General features: G+C 57.3%; 1 protein-coding gene across 4 annotated transcripts; it reads right to left on the reverse strand.

Annotated features, from left to right (window-relative positions):
• Positions 1-550: 550 nt before the first annotated feature.
• CBX7 (chromobox 7) lies at positions 551-19478 on the reverse strand. 4 transcript variants are annotated; one of them, XM_082636723.1, is made up of 6 exons: positions 19219-19478; positions 16941-16984; positions 11011-11076; positions 6882-6948; positions 4154-4226; positions 551-3760 (listed from the first exon to the last, which is right to left on the reverse strand). In XM_082636723.1, exons 1-6 carry the CDS (start codon positions 19285-19287, stop codon positions 3603-3605), a joined length of 477 nt encoding a protein of 158 aa, XP_082492849.1. In that variant the 5' UTR covers positions 19288-19478; the 3' UTR covers positions 551-3602. The 4 variants fall into 4 exon arrangements, with proteins under 4 accessions (XP_082492849.1, XP_082492848.1, XP_082492847.1 ...); XM_082636722.1 differs by having other exon boundaries at positions 4154-4328; XM_082636721.1 differs by having other exon boundaries at positions 551-3757; positions 4154-4505.
• Positions 19479-20031: the final 553 nt, after the last annotated feature.

Here is a 20031-nt window from a genome sequence, read left to right on the forward strand (position 1 = left end):
GAAGCCCTGGGATGAAAACATTAGGGATAAAGGGTCCAAGAAACTTGACCACCAGAATCCCCTGACCTCTCTGGCTGGCATCAGAAGACGGCTGACGACCTGGTGACCAAGTAAGGGCTTCACCTGGGGCAGATACTCCTCAAGATCGCACGTTTCCTTCTCAATTCACCTTCGCCTCCTTCTCCTTTTCCCAGCATTGACCAGGCAGGGGAGCACACTCCTGACCCAGGAGGAAATAACTTACCCACCGGAAGACTTGCAAGACCCACAGATACACAGGAACAGGAGCGTCAAGAACATGTGTGGGGCTGGGTATGAGGGTTTGCGACTTCGAGGGGAAAATTAACCAGACAGGGAGAATGTATGGACATGAGAGCATCTCCACGTCTCGGGATTTGGCAAGCTGACAAGGACACCTGGCGCCAGCCCTGTGTACTGCCAAGATGGCTCTGGGGGGTCTGGGAGGTCTGGAGGGCTCACCCCCAGGGCTGCAGCTCTTTTCTCGGCACAGCTGTGACACCATCACAAGCAATGATCGAATGCCCGAGAGCTTTTTTTTAAAATCATCTTTAATGTAGTTTTAATATTTTTTTTGCCTCATTTACCAGATAAATCATCTAAATAAATAGATGCTATACAGTCTCTTACCAATATCAGTACAAAAATAAAACCACGCTCTGCATCTGCTCTAGCTCTCCCCGCACACACTCACTCTGAAACAGCGTGTGCTTGGAATTGACTCACGCCCCCAACCCCTCCCAAATACATTCATTTAGTCTGAACAAAGCTCGACGCTCATTCTGTGCAAAGGAAGCGTTCTTGTGCTGAGACCCGGAGGCCAGGCTGGCCAGTTATAAAGCAAAAGCGAAACCACCTGACAAGCCAAGCGCCCTCCCCCAGGGCAGGAGCCAGGGGGAAGCTGGTGGAGGGACCACCATCCTAAGAGCGCAGGTGATCCCCGAGTGGCCCGCAGCATTACCAGGGGCGGAGAATATGCCCCTCGCCCCACCCAACAGCAAAAGAAAAGTACCAACCGGTCTCTCTACATTCAAAACAGGTGGGGCTGGGGGAAGGAAAGGCAGGTGGTCCAACTTTTTCAACGCCCACCCCCAAGTGAGTACTGGCCTTCTCAGGTGGCAGTAGGGTGGGAGGTCGTGCCCGCCTTGCCCCCTCTCACCCCAAGGCCCTCTGGGACGCTCAGGGCTGGAGGAGTCCTGCAAGGCCACTTCCAGCCCCTCACAGAGGTCACCGTCCTGGGTCCTGGGCAGGAAGGTCCTAACACCCTGCAGCCCTTCCCCCAGGGAGCCTCCACTCCCAGGTCCGGCCCTCCAGAGAGCAGGGCGCCCTGCGGGCTGTGAAGGGCTGAGAGAGGCTAGAAGTGCTCCTCTGCGGCAGCTGCCTCATCCCACAAGAGAGCCCCCAGACCCGCAAACTACACAAACAGCTCTTCAAAGTGAGGCAGGAGGAGGCCACATGTCCCCTGGGGGCTGGGGCGTGTGACTTCTCTTGGAAGCTGCCAGCCGAGTCCCAAGCCAGGGCCCACAGCTTTCTGTCAGCGCAACACCCCTGCCCACCACCCTCCCCTCTGCCGGGAGCCCCTGATCTGGGACAGCTTCCCACTCAGGCTGCCCTTCCCCTCCCCAGGGTCCCGTAGCTGGGCAGGTTCCCCGCTGCCTCTCCTTTCCCTGGTCCACCCCCAGACTCCCCTAGACACAACCCCCTAGCCTGGGGGTGAATCAAGTCATGGGGTGGGGGGAGGAAGCCATCCCCCAATGGAAGCACTGAATTGACCCTGGACAACAAAGGATTAAGGAGGAAGGGGAGACAGACACTCAGGGATCTGGGATCTTGCCAGCAAGGCACCCCAAACAAAAATGGGGTGCAGGCTGTCTTTGGTTTGGGAACTTGGGAAGAAGGGGTCTGGGGGAAGAACTGCCCTAGTCGAGCCTCAGCAGGATTCTGCCCACTTCCTCAGGACAAAGCAGAGCATGGAGACAGCCCTGGGGGAGGGACCTGAGCGCCTGGTCTGACAATGGGGAGAGGCGAGGGGGCCAGCCTTTCACTTGCTCCCCTGGTGCCCACCCCCAGTCTGGCTTTTTCTCCCCTGCAGGACCAGGATAGGGGAGAAGTCATTCCTTCCTGCCAGGGCAGCCACTAGTCCACAGGGCACGTCTGTGCGAACCAGAAACAGAGCGCCCCTCTTCTGGCAGACACAGGCCCCTGCCAGGGTGGGGGGCTCGTGCGCAGCCTGACCCATCACCCACTACAGCCCGACCACAGGAAGACATGGCAGAGGTCCCACCGCAGAGAAACAAGGTTAGCCCCAGCTGCAGCACTGAGGGTGGATGGAGGGGAGACCCAGAATGGAAGGAGGAAGGGTGTCAGGAGTTGAGGGCTGCCCTGAGAAGGTGGTGGGACGCTTCCTCCCTCCCTGACCACCCACGCCCACGTCTGGTTGGCTGAGTTGAAGGGGAGGGCAGAAAAAGAGGGGACAGAAGGGCTGGAAAGTCACCTGAGTCAGAGAGAACAGGAGCCCCGGGGGTGGGGGGACAGGGCACAAGTGCCTCAGAGCTCGCGCCGGTGCGCAGCACACGTGCACATGCTTACACGCCTGTGGCTGCCCAGGTGACACCACAAGACTGCATCTGCACGCCTGGAGCATCGGAGGCCATCCAGCTGCCCCCTGGCCGGAGCCTTGCCCTCCACTGACAGCTATCCACGCTGACTCGGATAGGTCCTGTCAAGGTGGGATGAGCGGGGCTGCCTACAGCAAGCTCTTCTGTGCTGTGAATCACTCCCCCCACACCCCGCCCCGTCCACCTGGTCAGGAGGCTTGCAAGACCCACTGCACACGTCTGTGGACCGGCGCATGCAGTCACGAGGGCACAAGGGGTGGTGTGCACACACCTGTGGGGCTGGGTGTGCAAGTGAGCGGTTTGCACGGGCCAGGTGATGGAGCTGGGGTGCGTAGCTCTCAGCGAAAGGGGCTTAGCTGGCAGCTGCCCCCAGGGGAAAGGAGAGACCTTTCTGAAGGGGTGGGACGCGCCCAGCAATCTCAAACCCTTCCCAGCCCCTTAGCTCTGTGACCCAATCACTTTTGGTCAAAGCCAGCCTCCATATCCCCCCGCAAAGCTGGAGTGGAAAGTTAAAAATAAAGACCCCTCCCCAAACACACACACACACAAAAAGGCAAAGGGGAAACCAACCAGAAAGGCTGGGGTGGGCTGCTTAAGGGGAGGGTTCAGGCCTTCCCATCCTCCTTTAGTCCTGGGGACCAGCTGCTGTCTCTCTAGAGAAGAATGGTGATGGAGGTGTCTGGGGGAGGCTGGTCCTGTCCCCATCCTACCCTGGAGATGGTACCCCAAGTGACAGAGCAGTGCCAGGCCACCCCAGGCCCAGCCCTGACACAGACCCAAGGCTGCCCTGTAAACGTCCGCACAGAGAAAGGGGCGGGGCGTTGGGAGAGTGTTGGGATCTTCCCCCCTTCTCCTCGTCAATGTTTCTTTAAATAAAATAATTACCCACCCCAACCCCTCCCCATTTCTGGAAGTCCCCACCCCAAGCCCAAAAGAAAACAGTTGAAGAAGAGTAAAAATGGTGATTCAGAACTTCCCGCTGCGGTCTCGGAAGAAGCCCTCAGCTGCCTGGGCCTCGCGGAAGGTGACGGTGATGGAGTTGGCGGTGATATCGGTCACTGTCACTTCACTGGAGGGGAGCGTGGGTGTCCAGGAGGGGGGCCCCTCGGCCAGATCTGCATCTGCTGTAGCCACAGGACAAAGACACACAGACAGACGGGGGACAGCGTTGGAAACAAGGTGGGGAAGGTGGGCGTGGGTGGCAGCTTGTCGACCACCTCCCACCCCACCCCCAACACCTGCTCTTCTTCTGAGTCTCCAGCCAAGTCAGGGCCTAGTTCAAGGCTGGACACACAGGAAGACGTCACTACATGTACCTTCCCTGGCTGGACACGAACTCATCCTGAGTGGGACCACGGAAAGAGCTCTGGGCTTGGTGCCAGGGTCCCTGCAGGCTATGTGGCCTCGGGAGCACCCAGGCCCTCTCTGGGCACTGGACCAGCTGGACCTGATGACTCAAGGGACCCTTCCAGCTCTGAGGGTCCCTGGGTCTGAGCCTCGGGGCTGGGCCGCCTTACCCTCCTCTTCAGGGGGCTGCTCAGCAGGCTCCCACTCGCTGGCCGCCTGCAGGACGTCCGGGGCCGGTGACTCCTGCAGGAAGAGCTCCCGTCGATGGCTGTGACTCTCCAGGTTGGGCCCGCGGGGCGGGAACTTCTTGCGTGAGAGCCGCAGGTACTTGTGGGCCTTGCGGGGCTTGCGGAGCGGGAAGGGCAGGGTGGGCACCAAGGGGCCCTTGTCCACCAGCTCGGGTGCCCCCGCCTTGACCACCCCCTCGGGGCTCCCGCTGCCGAGTGGGCGCGTCAGGGAGAAGCAGAGCTTCTCCTTGCCCTTGGCCTTGTGGGAGCTCCGCAGGTCCATGCTGTACAGCCGCTGCGGGGGCAAGCCAGGGCACGGCGGATCAGCCCTGCCCTCCCACCCTCTGCCGCGCCTTTGCTCGTGCTGGTCCTCCTGCCCGGGGTCCTCTTCCCCGGGTTTCAGGGCTCAGAGCCAGCCAGCATCCCACCCCTCACCCCAGCCCAGAGCGCTCCCCCTGACCAGCCCCAGCCCCGGGGCCTGGCCCAACTCAGCCTTCCTCTTGGCCTCACAGTGCGGCCTCATCGCCCAGGGCCCTGTAAGTGGCTCAGGGACGGGGCCCCAGGGCACGTTCCTTTGGTCCATGGCAGAGGCACACAAGCGGTACAAAATGAAAACTGACCAACAAAAAACACACCTGCATTGATGAGGCAGATAAATTAAGGAGTTATTCTTCATTACAGGGAAGGAATCTTTGCTTCTAAAGAACCCCCAAAAGCTGAAACGGCCAGCTCGCTAGGGAAATGGTGTGAGGCACAGGGCTCTGAAGCTTCCTGGGACAAGTTATCCAGGGGTACACATGGCACTGGGGTGCACCATGTCACCCAGCCACAGGAAGGTCTGCCAGCAGCCTGCAGACACCCCTTGACTCCCCCAGGACTCTCCTGGGCTCTGAGCCGCAGGGTGGCCCTCTCTGGGGCCAGACGTCTGTTGCCCTGCCTCCCTCTTGCTTATATGGGCTGGAGGGCACATTCTTCTGCCATTCAAAGACTGAAGTTTTATAATTTGTGCATTTGTCTTACTGACTTTTGGGGGAAATTTATACAAACCCAAGGAAGATCCTAGGTGCTAAGATGTTGGGGGGGCCTGGATCACTCTGGGACAGTAGCTTCCCCTGCTACCTGTCACCAGAGGCCAAGAGCTCCCAGGAAGAGAGTGAGGCCAGCAGATAGGACCTGTAGGTCAAACATCTCCAGCTGGGGGCAGAGATCACACGTGCAAGTTCCATTCCTCAGTCCCACCAGCTAATCCCCATCACTCAGCATGGGGTGCAGGTTGTCATGGTGATGGGAGGAGAGCTGAACTGGGAGGAGACTGAAGATACTGCAGTGCTAAGAGGGCTTATCCCATATGCAGCTTTATCAAAACCCACCCCTTTAGCCTGGCTCATACACCATCACAGGCCTAGTAACTCTCATACAGTTCTGTCCTTCTCTACCTCACCATGAGAGAATTACAGTTACTAACTAACGGGTCCAGGAGCATCAGGACTCAGATCTGGGCTTTAATCCAGCTGTGTGACTCTGGATGGAATGGACAGGAGGCTGGAAATGGCTCACACTGCACGTGGACCAAGAAGCCTTATTTTCTGGCTTCAAATTCCCGGGTGGGCCTTATTAAATTAAGGACAGCAGGTATTCTTATCATCCCGATTTTACAGATGAGAAAACTCAAGCTCAGAGATCTGCCTCAAATCACATAACTACACCACTTCAGACTCCATCCTCTTTTCAGTGCGAACCAGTGAAAGGAGCAAAGTGCCCCCAAGACCTGGGTAACACGGGCTGCCAGTCTTGTGGCAGAGGGCTTCTTCTCACTCAAAATGACACATTTCTAGGGACTTCTCTGGTGGCACAGTGGTTAAGAATCCGCCTGCCAATGCAGGAGACATGGGTTTGAGCCCTGGTCTGGGAAGATCCCACATGCCGCGGAGCAACTAAGCCTGTGCACCACAACTACTGAGTCTGCGCTCTAGAGCCCCTGAGCCACAGCTACTGAGCCCGTGTGCCACAACAACTGAAGCCCACGCGCCTAGAGCCCGTGCTCCGCAACAAGAGAAGCCACCGCGATAAGAAGCCCGTGCAACGCAACGAAGAGTAGCCCCCACTCGCCGCAACTAGAGAAAGCCTGCGTGAAGCGACCAACACCCAACGCAGCCAAAAATAACAATAATAAATACATTTTTAAAAAATTCAAAAAATAATTTAAAAAATGACACATTTCTAGACCATTCCAAGGCTATGGTTCCAGAATTCTATGGATCTCCTTTTCTTGGATCCTAAAATTCCAGACTCCCCTGTTTCCTCAATTCTAAAGTTTATGCTTCTAAGATTCTCAAATACCACAATTTTGTATTTTGGGGACTTGGAGCATCAAGATTCTAAGCTTTCAAAATTCTAGGATCCCGTAAGCTATACATCCACCATCCCTCCCTCCACAGTACCTTCCACCCACGGTGTCTTCCAGGGGCACCAGCCCCACATTCTGACTTTTCCCAACTCCTCCCATTGAAACTTACCCACTAAGCGCCCCACCCCACCCCACAGTGTCCTGGGTGGAGCCGAGGAGGGTTAGTGGTTCCGCAGAACTATCCAGTGCGAATGCACGGATGGGCAGGGGCTGGTGGGAGGAGCAGGGGGCCCTGTGGGCGGGCACCAGAGCTGGTGGGGTTACCTGCAGCAGAAGCCGCTTGGGTTTCGGACCTCTCTTCCTATACCCCGATGCTCGGTCTCTCTCCTCCCTGGGGTGCAAAGCAGATGGCAGAACAAAAGGAAACACTGTTGACATTTAAGGGAAAGTAAGGCATCCGCTCCACCCAGCTCTCTGCTGTCTATGGGGGAGGGGGACACCCTCCATAGGCCACCCCCCAATCCTGGGGTAGGGCTCCTCACTTTAGACCATAACAATGGGGTCATGTGTTCAACACCCAGGGCTGCATCTTCCCACCTGACTAAAGGTGAGGGCACAGCGACTGGTCCCAGTTGCTAGAGGTGGGACTCGGGGGACATCTCCAAAAATATGTGGGTCTTCACGGCCCCAGGGTCACGCCAGACCTCTTCCCTACATGCGCTGGGAACAGCCCCCAAAACAATGTAGTTCCAGTTTCCACTCTTAGGAGATGTATATAGAAACCTGTCAATTCAATTTGCCTTAAATGCCCCAGGGGGACTGAGGAGAATGGCCACGCGTCCTTTCGCATGCGAAGTTCTGCCCAGATCTCCCCCCGTAGGGGGTCTGCCCAGGAGGATCTGGGCAGAACTTGGGCATCTCCACGGACCTGGTGGGGAGGACAGGCTTCCATTTGTCGGTATCGTCTGGTTGGGGAAGGGGAGAAAAACTAGCCTGCATTCAGTCCCCAGTAGATGCCAGACTCTCTGCCGGATGCCTTCCTCACATCACAAACACACAAGGCACAACCTGAGGTCGCAGACAAAGCCACACACAACACACAAGACAACACACCAGAGACCCCAACAATGTGCTGGAAGTGATGGGACAATTCAAAGTAGTTTCATTCTGTTTCACTTCATTCCACTCATGCTGTCTGTGGCCTTGGGCCAGTCTCTCAGTCTGAGCCAAGCTAAGCCAGTGCATCCGTGGAGCCTGTTTCCACTGTTGGTCCCTCCTCGAGGCAGTGGCTGCCACCCCCTTCCAGACATCAGACTCCAGGGACGCTGTGGGGAGGGCTCTCCCTCCCTCCCCACGGAGTCAGCTTCGGCAGGTCTGCCATGGGGCCCTAGAACCAGCATTCAAGAGAAGCACCCAGGGCATGGGATACCCACACCAAGACAGCCCTCCCAAGCCCTGGAGGGTGAGAACCTTAACTCAGAGCCTGGTGCTGGGCGCCAGGACACCCTGTTCCAGGCCCAGCTCTACCTGACCCACAGGAGACCTTGGCTGGTCGCTTTCCCTCTCTGGCCCTCAGTTTTCTAGTCTGGAGCAAGAGCTTCCCTTCTCAGCTGGTCCCGGGGCTCCTGGGAGGAGCGAGAGAGGTGCCCGTCATTTCTCAAAATGGGGGGTAGAAAGACTAAAATAATAAAGAGGAAGAGAGGGAAGGAAAAAAAAGAGGAAGAGAAGGAGGAAGTAGAGAGAGGGAAAAAGGAAAGGGCCTTGAGGGAAAAGAATAAGAATAATATGTCTTTATTATATTTGTATAAGTGTTATTTATTATTATTTTTATTATTATGTCCTGCACACTTTGTACAAGGCACTGCTCTCAATGCTTTAACCCTCACAGCCACCCTATGAGAGGCACAGTTTCTATCCTCATTTTATAGCTAAAGCACAGAGAGGTTAAGTCATTTGCCCGATGCCACAATTCTGACAACTTCTGCCACTGGTGAAGATGCTGAGCTCTGGGCTCCAGGCCTGGCGAGGTCAGGCCTGGGGGCCCAGTCAGGGCCGTGGGGGCAGGCCTGCAGCCCAGGCCACATGACCTGGCTTCTCATCTGTAGCACCCCTGCTCCTGCCCTGCCACCATGGGAGTGGGGCGGGGGGAGCTTCCATTCTGTCCAGTCCTTACCTACCCAGGGCCCATCAGTGTCCAGGGCTGTGGGGATCGTGGTCCCACAAGCCCTCAGTGCCCCATTGGCCCCTCCCGGGATGCAGGGACTCCCCATTAGAGCCCCCTGGCCCGACTCCTTCTGAGTCTCTTAAAAACCCTGCAAAGCAGGTGTTAAAATGGTCATCACCCCGCTTCCATCTCCTTCTTACCAAGACCCAGAGAGAAAGAGGAAGTCAAGTCACACAGTGGGTCTGTAGAAATCCCCAAGCTCCTCATTTGTTCCTTAACTACGGACTTTTCTGACTCATTGAAAGCAATATCTGAATCCTCTACCAGGACTCACGGGGTCCTCCCTGAGCTGCACGCCCACTCCTTCAGCTGCCCCTGCCCCTGCCCCTCCCCCAGATGCCCCACCCCTGCCCAGCTCACACCACTCCAGCTGGCCACACTCAGAGCCACGCTTGCCTCCATGCAGTTCCTCAGCCCAGGGCCTCTGCATCACTTTCTTGGGTGCTCTTCACCTGGATGGTCTTCTCTAAAATACCTACTGGGGTCCTTCCCTCACTTAGCTCAGGTCTCTGGTCAAATGCCACCACCTAACCATCCCACTGAAAGCAGCAGCCCCGTCCCGACCCTGTCTGTGCAGCAGTCAGCACATTGGCATCTATACATTTACTGGTGTACTTTTCACTGCAGGTCTCCACGCTGGAATGTAAGCCCCATGAGGGCAGGGACATTTGTTGGTTTTGTTCCTTGCTGTGCCCCAGTCCCTGGAACAGTGCCTGGCACACAGTAGGACCCCAATAAAGATTTGTTGAACAAATGAAAGAATGAACTAGCTGACCCCTAATTACCATCAGGAAGACATTTGCCCGTGTGTGCCCACACCTAATGGTTTGCGGAGTGCTTTCACACACCTTTCCTCCCCATGAGAGCCCTTGAGGTCAGCACTGTTCTCCCCATTTCACAGACAGAGAAGCTGAGGCTCAGAGAGGAAAAAGGTCCTGTGCAGCACCTCACAGCTGGTGAGTGGAAGAGCCAGGATTTGATCCAGGCCTCTGACACCTGCCCAATACTCTCCTTACCACAGTCCAGGACATTCCACAGGGCTCTCTCAGTGTCAAAACCCTTTTGGATCAAGGCCCCACCAGCACTTGGGAACCAGAAAGAAGCTGTGGGACAGGAACACTGTGATTTTTAAAGGAAAGAGCAGTGGGAACGTTTCCTTTGAATCAGCAGCGGGAGACCTCCTGTGGGAGAAGCGATCAGAAGGGGGCGAGGAGGGGCAGAGGAACAGCATCACTGGGACTCAGGAGCCCCACCCAGGTTAAGTCCTCACTGGGCTGCTTCCCAGCTGTGAGGATCCTGGACAAGCCCCTTAGCTCTTCAGAGCCTCGGTCTCCTCATCTGTCAAATGAGACCCTCATCCCTGTCTCAGGCGGTTACTAAAAGGAACCAGATAAAAATGATTTTATAAAACGGTCCCACACTGTACAGGGTCGATGGGTTGGGGAGAGGCAGAAAGACTGGGCAGCCTGCTGGCAGGGAGGCCAGTAACGCTGGGGCTCATGCAGAAGGGAATGGCTAGATTATGCTCAAAAGGCCCTCCTACCAGGAGAAACAACATTTTTGGCAGAAGCTCCCCGCTAAGGTGTGCCGTCACGGCCCATCGGATGAGCTGCCAATCACTAACCAACCCTTGGAAGAGCAATTGCAGCAGAGCACTGGCAGACACGGCAGTCTGAGACCTGGAGGCAGCTTTGCCCACGGCCTCCCAGCTAGGAGGCAGCCAAGCAGGAGGGACCGGAATCCAGCTGTCCTGGCTCCAAAGCCACACTTCCTCCCCTGGCCTTTCTTGAGAGCTTCATCAAACTTGGTGAGAGGATCTGTAGGGGGGAACCTCCCTCTGGCCCGTCACTGGGCATGACTGATACTGCTGCCCCTCGCACGCACGGCATCTCTACGCCCATTCTCACCTTCTTCACGGCAACTGAACCCCCTGCCTTCTGGGGAAATCGGGGCAGGTGCTGTTGGGGGTGGCCTACAACAGCAGAGAGACAGAGGCCTGGGGCTGTTAGCGGAGTGGCTGACATCACCCAGCAGCAGGAAAGGGACAGGGCCCTCGGCTGCCCTGGGACCTGGTGCCCAGCACCTTCCCCCAAATGTGGACGAGACCCAGCAGTCCCTGCCAGACCCCTGCCCCCAGTGACCCTTGTTCGGAGCCAAGCCAGCAGCAGCTCCCTATGAAACCTCAGAGCCTGCCTTCCACCCAGGCCCCTGGCAGGCTGAGCCCCTTACTTCTCCTCATAGGCCATGACCAGGCGAGGGTCCAGGATGTGCTCCTCCGGTTCCCACGTGCTGTACCTGGGGAGAGAGACAAGGGGTCAGAGCTGACGTGCCCCCCACCCCCCCATTCAGAGGCCGCAGCCGCTCCATCAGGGCCCACGTGCCTGCAGGACTTGGCCCCTTCCTGATCCAGTGGAATTGTCGCCTAATCCCATGAACTGTCCCTGGCTACCAGGGTAGGTTGGAGGCCTCCTGGGGGCTTGCATGACACCAGAACTCCCCTCATTCTGAGCGCTGATCACACCACCCTCTAAGTGATTGCGTCCAACTCCGGACTAGATCCCCATGTTCACTTCAGGTGAAGAGGGCAGGCCCCATATGTCCCCGGATTCCCTTCCTATGAGAGTCAAGAGCATGTGGTGAAGAGCAGCGGCTCGGGAGCCAGACTGCCTGGGTTCAAACCCCAGCTCTGCCCTGGCTAGTTGTACAACTTTAAACAATTTATTCAGTGTCCCTATGCTGATTTCCCCATCTGTAAAGGTCTCTTGTGCTGATTAAACATGTTCATGTATCTAAGTGTTTAGAGCAGCGCCTGGTGCACAGGAAGTGCTCTGTGCTTATTACTGTCACCATCCCTAGCCCCCCTGATGCCCCAGCCCCAGTGGGCCCGCTTAAGTTTAAACCTTCATCTTCAACCATCCTGGTTACTGTGAAACCTAAAAGTAGTCCAATCAATATTTAAACAACAAGCTGCCCAAAGACAAAACCCTTCTTTCCTTTCACTGACACTTCTGCACACTTACTTCGTGTTGGGCCCTGTGGACTCAGGGCCCCCTGAGTGCCACATGCCCAGCCTGAGAAGGCACCATCACAGCTCCTTTCCTTTGCACGTGCTGTGCTCTCCTCCTGGAGGGCCCCCTTCCTCCAGTGAACTCCTCATCCTTTAAGAGTCAGGTCCTTGTAGCTTTTCCTGACATCCTCTCCTAGCCGTCCTACTCCCAGCAGAATGAACCCTCCCCTCAGCTGCTCTACAGGGCCTTACTATCACACTTGGCACCTGCCATCCTTATTGGTGAATCATCCTTACTGGTGAATCAAGCTGGTGTCCTGGCTGGCCGGCTGTAAGGCCTCGCCAGAGTGCCCAGCCCAGCCCCCAGCCCCCAGGTGTTCTGGGAACGGCTGCAGAAGCCACTGAAGAGTTTTGCTCACCCTGGAGAAATGCTGAAAGTGAAACTGAGATTTTTTTATAGTTTGGGTAAAGCCCAAACTGAAAGCAACCAGAAGCTGGCAGAGACTTCAAACCTTCCTCCCCTCCCCCTAACAAAGGTTGAATTTCCTCGACTGTAACTAGTAAGAAGAGGGGGAATTTTGTGTTCCTCCAGTGTCCTCTGCCTGGCCCTCCCTTCTTCTCTAGCTGTGGAAGTTTCTCTTCAGTGCTCTAGTCCTCTCTGCCCTGCCCACTTCCCCACTGCCCTGCCCACTTTTTGTTGATGTAGCTGCTCTGTGGTTTCTGGCAAGTCCCTAACCTTCTCTGTAGTTCAGTTTCCTCATCTTAAGAATCACCACCACCACCACCATAACAGCAAGGTGCCAGAGCAGACTACTGCAAGGACGCATCCATTCCTTATAACACCCTTATGAGGTAGGTTACAGATGTTACAAATGAAGACATTGGGGCAGAGAGGTTAAGCATCTTGCCAAGATCAGCAAGCCAGTAAGTGGCCAATCTGTGGTCAGAACTCAGTTGAATCTTGGCCACCCTCTCCCTTTGGATCTCTCACATGTCGAGATAAATGGCCCCCCACCGGGCTGTAACGACCATAGGAGAGGGGCACAGTCTGATTGGCCACGTCTTCAGTGTCTGACCCGGGGCTTGGCACACAGCGAGTGCACAGAAAGGGGGAGACTTGGCAGCTGGAGGCCTGGCCCCGTTCGGTGCTGCGGAAAGGCGGGCGGCGGTGGGGGGGGGGGGCGTGGTTGCACAGGCGCCTCACCCTCTCGGACACTCCGGCCCTCCTAAACAGGAGGCCATCAGCGGCCCTCCGCAGTGTGGGGAGCCAGAGGCCATAGCGAGGGCAAACACGCTTTGCGAGCAGCCGGGCACAGGCAAGACAGGAGGGCGCAGCCGGCGAGGCCCGCGGCCTGAGACTTCGGAGGCTGGGTCTCCGGCCCGCCGGCTGGGCGGGAACCGAGCGTGGCGGACAGAAGGCTCCACAGCACAGCGCCGTGCGCCCCGCCCCCCGGAGTCGGGCAGCCGCGCGTGCACACGCACGCACGCAGCGCGGGGGCGTGCGCGCCAGATTACCCAGCCTACTGATGGGGGGGCGGGGGCGGGGACGGCGCGCGCCGACTCCGAGGTAAACACGACCACGTGACCTCCGCCGCGCCCCCCGACCCCCCCCAACCCCGGAGCCGGGGTAAACAGGCTCGTGGCCGCCCCTCCTGGGCCCAGCCGCGCAGGCTCCCGCCGGGCCGGGGGCGGGGCGCCCTGCAGAGCCAGGCCCGCCCCAGCCCCCGACTCCGATTTAGAGTCGCCCAAATGAGAAGCAGCGCAGCGGGCTCCCGAAGGCGGCGGTGAGCAAGTGACTCCGCTGCTCGGGCCTCCGTTTCCTCATCCGTGAAGCGGACCTACCAATAGTCCCTGTCTTTTAGGGGTGATGTGACGATTAGATGTGTTAAGCCACATAAAGCACTTAGAGCAGTGTGGTACCTAATAAAAGCAAACAAGCATTTATTAAATCAGTATCAAAAGCCTGGAGAGCGCAAACACACAGCTGCCAGGGCCAAACCGAGGACTCTGTGCTGCCACTACTCAACCTGGCCTTGGAAGAGAAAGAAGAGCCTCCTCTGCGTCTGGCACTGTTACGAACCCTTTCTTGTCTCAGGCAGCCTTCCACAGGGCTCCGTGAGGCTAGGGCCCCATTTTACAGGAGGTGCCCATAGTTCAAATCGTCCCACCTTTATGACCTGGGGCAAGGACGCCTCTGCTGAGGATTTCTGTCTCCCCATCTGTACAATGAGTTGCCATTAGGCAACTACATGGGCCAATGTCTGATCTTAATAGGGGCTTAGTTATAGGCAGCCTGGTTATTGCTGTACCCTGATACACTGATAATATCACTACTGAAGCTCTATGGAGGCGGTCCTCCCCACAAATGGGGTAGCATTCACAAGTGGGTAAGAACGGAGGGAAGGAAAGCGTTTCCAAAGAGGAGCAGCAGGGTCCTGGGCAGGCTGAGGTGAGAGTGGGGTATCTGAGTATCTCTGTGGTGCTGACGGCATGTAGCTGATTATTTAACATCCTCTGCCCCCAGCCCCTCCCTGCGCCGTTTGCTGTTCCTTCCAGAACAAGCAAGGTAGCTCCTCTACCCCATCTGCTGGGGAGGAAGGGCAGTCATTTGTCTGCTGTTGGGGAGAGAAAAGAGGCAAAGCACCCAAAGGTTTAACAGGGGCCTGGCACAGAGTGAGTGTCCGTTTAAATCATGGCTTCTGTTACTAACATGAGCTTCCCTGCCCAGGGGGCGGAGGGTGCTGGGGAGCAGGAGAATCTGCCTCCCCTCCCACCCAGGCTATCACTGCCCTGCCCTAGCCGAGGCTCCCAGGCCTGCAGCGAGCAACCTGCCCAACTACCTACTCCCCACCCTCTTTCTCAGCCTCTTCTTCAAGCAAGGCCCCCTGAGGAGGAGAGACTGAAGACCAAGTGGGTTACAAAGGAGCCCTGGTTCTCCTGATTCTCCCTGTGACTGAACCTGTTTTCCCCCAAGTGAAGCGGGGTGGCACAGTGGATGACATAAAGTGGGCACCATGCTGCACCGGGTTGGCAGTTATATTATTGTATATAACTCCCCTGTCTGGGCCTCAGTTTCCCCATTTGAAAAATGAGAGGACTGATCTCCATGATTGCTAAGGCTACTTTGGGCTCCTGTGAGGAGTAAACGCCCCCAGACCCTTCTCCCGGCTGGGGGGAGACCTAGAAGCCTGAGCTGTGTAACTTACTATTAATAGCAAACGTTCACTAAGTGCTTGGTCTGGGCTAAGCATGCATCAGGTACTCTATATCCATCATCTAATCCTCACAACACTGTTGTACTGGAGGATTTATTCCAATTTGGAGATGGAAGCAGAGGTCCTGCCATGTTGGGGACTTGCTCAAGGGCTCCTAGCTGTCTAGCTGTGAGCCAGGCCAGGAACCCAGGATCAAAGTATAGGGGAGCCAGAAATGCCCCAGGTCATCTGGCCAAACAGGTCTTCCAGAACTCCCTTGGAGGGGGCGTGTCACAAAAAGCAGTCACGAGGGCCCATCTGGTGGTCTCAGCATGTTAGGAAACAAGTGGGCCTCAGGGTCGGGGGCACAGGCCAGGAGAACCATGGAGGGACTGCTCTTGGAATGCCAGGTCCTTCCCTGACTGAAGCTCTGATGGGCCGACGTATTCATTCAGGATTAATAAAAGTGGGGGAAGGAACTTTAAATAGATAAAAACCTCTGTTTAGAGAAGGGAGTCTACAGAGCAGGAAAAATAGCCAATGGTGCCTTGAAGGCCAACAGGCTGGTGTCTACTGGGACGCAATGCCTTCTGGCGCAGAAGCTAAGAGGGGAGTGAGTACCCAGGGAGTATGCCCACCCTGAACATCTTCCTTTTCTAGCTTTCCACCTCCTCTTACCAGCCCCTTCACCCAGACCAGAAGCCCACCTTCATCTGCCCAGTGGAGGAGGGGATTATCCTTCAGTCCCAGGGGGTTTGGGAAGGGGCAGCAGGAATGGATGAATGCATTACCTGGTTAACCAGCCACCAACCCTAATCATCAGGATGCCTGCAGGCCATCCTGAACAAACCCCCAGGCCTTTCACCCCACAAAGTGAAGGAGCCTGTGGGAAGAGAGCGGGGCCTGGACTACTGAACCCATTTTGCAGAGAGAGAAGCTGAGGCAGCATGGCCTGTCTTCCTCTCTGCTGTCTCTCACCACCGCGTGTCCAAGACACTCCCAGGACCCAAATACCAGGTCAGCCCCCAACACCAGCACAGCAGAAAGCCCCTGGCACAGACAGCAGGGGCTCTGGACAGAGGGGGATTCCAGGAGTCAGTCTCTAGGAGGCAGGGCTGGGAGGTGGGGCACCCACAGACCAATGGGGAGGCCCCACGACCTGCTCCTTCCCTCCCCTCCCCCAACAACTCCTTGCTGGGAGGTGATTGGTTGGTGAGAAGGTTCCTGATTGGGCCTCAGCGGAGAGGTGGGGCAACTGGGAGAGGTCCTAGACCCAGCTCCCTGGCCCGAACCTGGGAGATGGAGGAGGCACAGAAGAGATACCTGAAGATGGAGAGGCCCAGTTCAACTCTCAACTCTGCCTCCACTTGCTGTGTGACCTAAGGCAAGCTGCTTACCTTCTCTGAGCCTGTTTCCTCATCTTTATAGATCAGGACCACAGCTGCCTCACAAGGCTGTACAGGAGCCTGCTCTGTAGACTGGAGAGTGCTGTCCAAAGGCGGGCTCTGTCCCTAGCTGTATGGCACTGAGGACTCGTGCCCCACTGGCTAGACTTGTCTTGCCCAACCCCACAAACCCCCACCCGGCACTGTACTTGCTGCAGCTTGAGTGCCCCTCCACCTTGCAGGCAGCCATCTCTGAAGCCAAGATGCTGGGCCTTCACCTCCTAGGGGCCGGGAAAGGCCAGAAGCAGGGGAGCAGAGGGTCCCACCAGAAGGTGGGGTGCAACACTGAATGGGGCCCACAAGAAGAGAAGCTGGGGCCCACCTTCACCCTCATGTGCTCCAAGCCCCTCAGCTGGCAGAGGGGAAACTGAGGCCCAGAGAAGAGGATGATTAATCAAGGTCTGCAGGCCAATTACCAGAGCAGCTGGAGTGAAAAGTGAGTCAGGAGAAAGGGTAAAAGGTGAATGGAAGGATGTACAGGTAGGCAGACAGACACACACAAAGAAGCCTTACTTTGGGGGCCATCCTTTCCACTTCACCAGATATTCGACTTTACCCTGGGAAGAAAGAGAGAAGTAGACACAATGAGATACACAGATGCCCCTACGACCACTTGCACGACAGTAAGGCCCAATCCCCTCTGCAGACAGAAGTCCCCCAACACATACACACTGTCAGGGACGCCCCCCACAAGATCCCCATCAACCAGAGATCCTCAAGCTGACCCCCCCAGACGGTCCTCCCTACTAGAACACAGGAGTGCACTGGGCCCCAAACACCTCTGGGGCTCCTGTGGCAGAAGCTTGGAGCCCATGTCACGTGTGGGGAAACTGAGACCATGTGGGGCTGTGCATGGCCAAAGATCCAGTGTCCAGTGTCCCGGTGCTAAGACCATAATTCTCTTTCCTTTTTCGATTAGAAGACTCTCCAAGTCCTAGAATACTCCTCCCTGGTGTGTCCCACATGGCTCTAGCCCCATCAGCCCCCTCCCTGTGAGAGGCTGCCTCTGGGCCAGAGGTGACAGGCTAGTGACTCCAAGACTCTCAACTCACTCTCAAGTCAAAAGACCCTGGCAGGACCCCGGAGAAGGCTGATAAAGTCTCCACCTTGAGAAAGGGTGATCGCCCCTCCAGTAGCTAGAAAATAGAGCCAGGTTCCTCCCTTCCTCAAAGGTGACAGGGGCCTTTAAAAGTTCCCAGTCCAACCCCATCTGATGGGTGATACCCCTCCACACTGGAACTTGAAGACCAAGATATGTCACCTCCTCAAAGAGGCCTGCCCTGGCCACCCTTCCCAACACTCTCCCTCCCGCCTTCCAGTAGTTCTCTTTCTGTGTGGCACACAGCCCCCTTGGAAAGCATCTGTATTTATTTCCTCTTTCACTGTGTGTCTCCGCTGCCAAAATGGCAGCTCCACGAGGGAAGGAGCTCCCTCCCCGGGGCTTAGGATGGTGCCTGGTGCACAGAGATACTCAATAAATATATTTTGAATGAATGGCAAAAGGAATGATAACTTCTCACTCTCTGGCACTACCCCTCAGGCCCCATGTAGAAGGGGGTAATTACTGTACCTACTGAGGCTACACTGTGTGGAAAACATTGGGCTTTGAGGAACAAATTCAAATCGAGGAAACCCTGAGGGAAGGGAGGAGGAGGGGCAGCCCCAACCTGAAGACAGAGCTCAACCCCATTGGAGTTGGGGAAGAAAAGAAGGTCATGGCCCACCTTGACTGTCACCCTTAGCCCAAGATGCCGGGACTGAGTTTTCTCTCTTGAAAGATGAGCTGGCAAACAGCCAACTTGAGCTCCTGCTCTACACCCATCCCTAACTTGCTGTGTGACCTTGACCAGGTCACTTCCCCAGCCAGGGCCTCAGTTTGTGCCTTCGTCAAATGGGAGGAGGTGAACTCTTAAGACCCCTCCCAGCCCTGCCGCTAGAGCCTCCCATGGGGCTGCAGGGAGGAGATAAGGGAAAAGGATAGTGGTGATTGCCGGGACAGGAACTTTCCCCAAAGCCTTCCATCTCCAACCTCCAGTCTGGGGCCAGACCACTTTGCAGACGTGTGCACAGGAAATGTGCACGGCCAAAGTCCAGGCCCGAGGCGCGGGGACCGAACCTAGCAGAACAGACGCCTCCTTAAATTGCAGGGTGTATGTTTTGGAGGCGAAGGCAAAGGGGGAGGAGCTTTGAGGATGCCCCAGCGCCGTAGGCGGCTCCACGGAGCCGGCCGGGCGGGGCTGGGAGTTGGGGAGGGGAAGACAGAGGGGTGTGCACTGGAAGTGGGGGAGAGACGTGGAGGTGGGGGCGTGGAGGGGATCGAAGTCCAGCAGTTAGACTTAAGAGGCGGGAGAACGCTTTTCCAAAGCTCCGCCTCCAACTTCAAAGGACTTGGCACCAAGAGTCCAGAGTCCTGAGTTCGAGACCCAGCTCCGACGCGAACACACTAGGCAAGCCGTTTCTTCAACTCGGGCCTCAGTCTCCCCATATTTAGAATGAGGGGAGGATGAGAAAGGATGGCGTTCAGGACCCCTACAGTCCGATCCTAACCTCTAGCTCTGGCGGACTCAGCTGCCCTCAGCATCCTAGGGCGACAACTTTTATTCTACTCTTTCTACAAGGTGGCGGGGGAAACTGAGGCACGGGCTGGGGATACGATCCCGGCAGCGCGGGGCTGCCTGCCCACCCCCACCCCCACTCCACTTTCTCCCTCGCCTCCAGAGCGGAGGGAACAGTGCTGGGGACAGGAGGGGACTCCACAGGGGTCCTGGGAGCCGCCCCCGGGAAGCCTCACCTTCCGCACGCGCTTCTTCCGGATGCTCTCTACGGCGAACACCTGCTCGCCGATGGCTGACAGCTCCATGCGGGGCGGCGGGCGAGCGGGCCCGGGGCCGGGCCGGGCCGGGCCGGGGGCGGAGCTGCGGGGCCGCGGCTGCGGCGCGCGATGCTCGGGCCGGCGGGGTCCCAGTCACCCTCGCCCGGGCGCGCACGCGCACGCGCACGCGCGCACACCCCCTCGCGCTCCCTCACGCCGCCGACGTTCCATTTTTGAACCTGCGCAACGTTTTCCTCGGCGCGCGCAAGTCGGCGAGCGAGCGCGCGGGGCGGGGGCGGGGCGGGGGCTCGGCTCTCGCCGGGCAGGTCACGCCCCTCCTTCATCGGCTCCGCCCCCCGCTTGGTCCCGCCCTCTCTGGAGCTCCGCCCCGCCTGGGCCGTCTGTAGCGCACGGCTCTCGGGATCCGCTAGCCCGCGGGACTTATTTGGCGCCGGCGCCGGTCGGCGCGGGAGTGGGACGAAATCTTAATACACAGACGCGTTTCCTAAAGTCCTCCCAGTGACTCTGAGGGGCCGGAAACGGCATGGCCCCGGTTGGGCAGATGGGGACACGGGCAGAGCGGGAGGCCATTTGCTTCACCTCCCACAAAGGATAGACGGGGTCGCGGCGCGGACTCTTGGGCGGCAGGAGGGCGGGGACGGCTAAGGTTTCCCAAGCTGTCCGGGCGTCTCAGCACAGTGGTCTCTCTAGATCCGGGCTCCGGAGCGACATGGTTTGCCAGCCCTGAGCAGGCGCCTCCACGTATATCCTTCCGTCCTTCCGTCCGTCTGT

The sequence above is a fragment of the Mesoplodon mirus genome (assembly GCF_964341445.2).
Source record: "Mesoplodon mirus genome assembly, chromosome: 11".
In the NCBI taxonomy this organism is placed as follows: Eukaryota; Metazoa; Chordata; class Mammalia; order Artiodactyla; family Ziphiidae; genus Mesoplodon; species Mesoplodon mirus.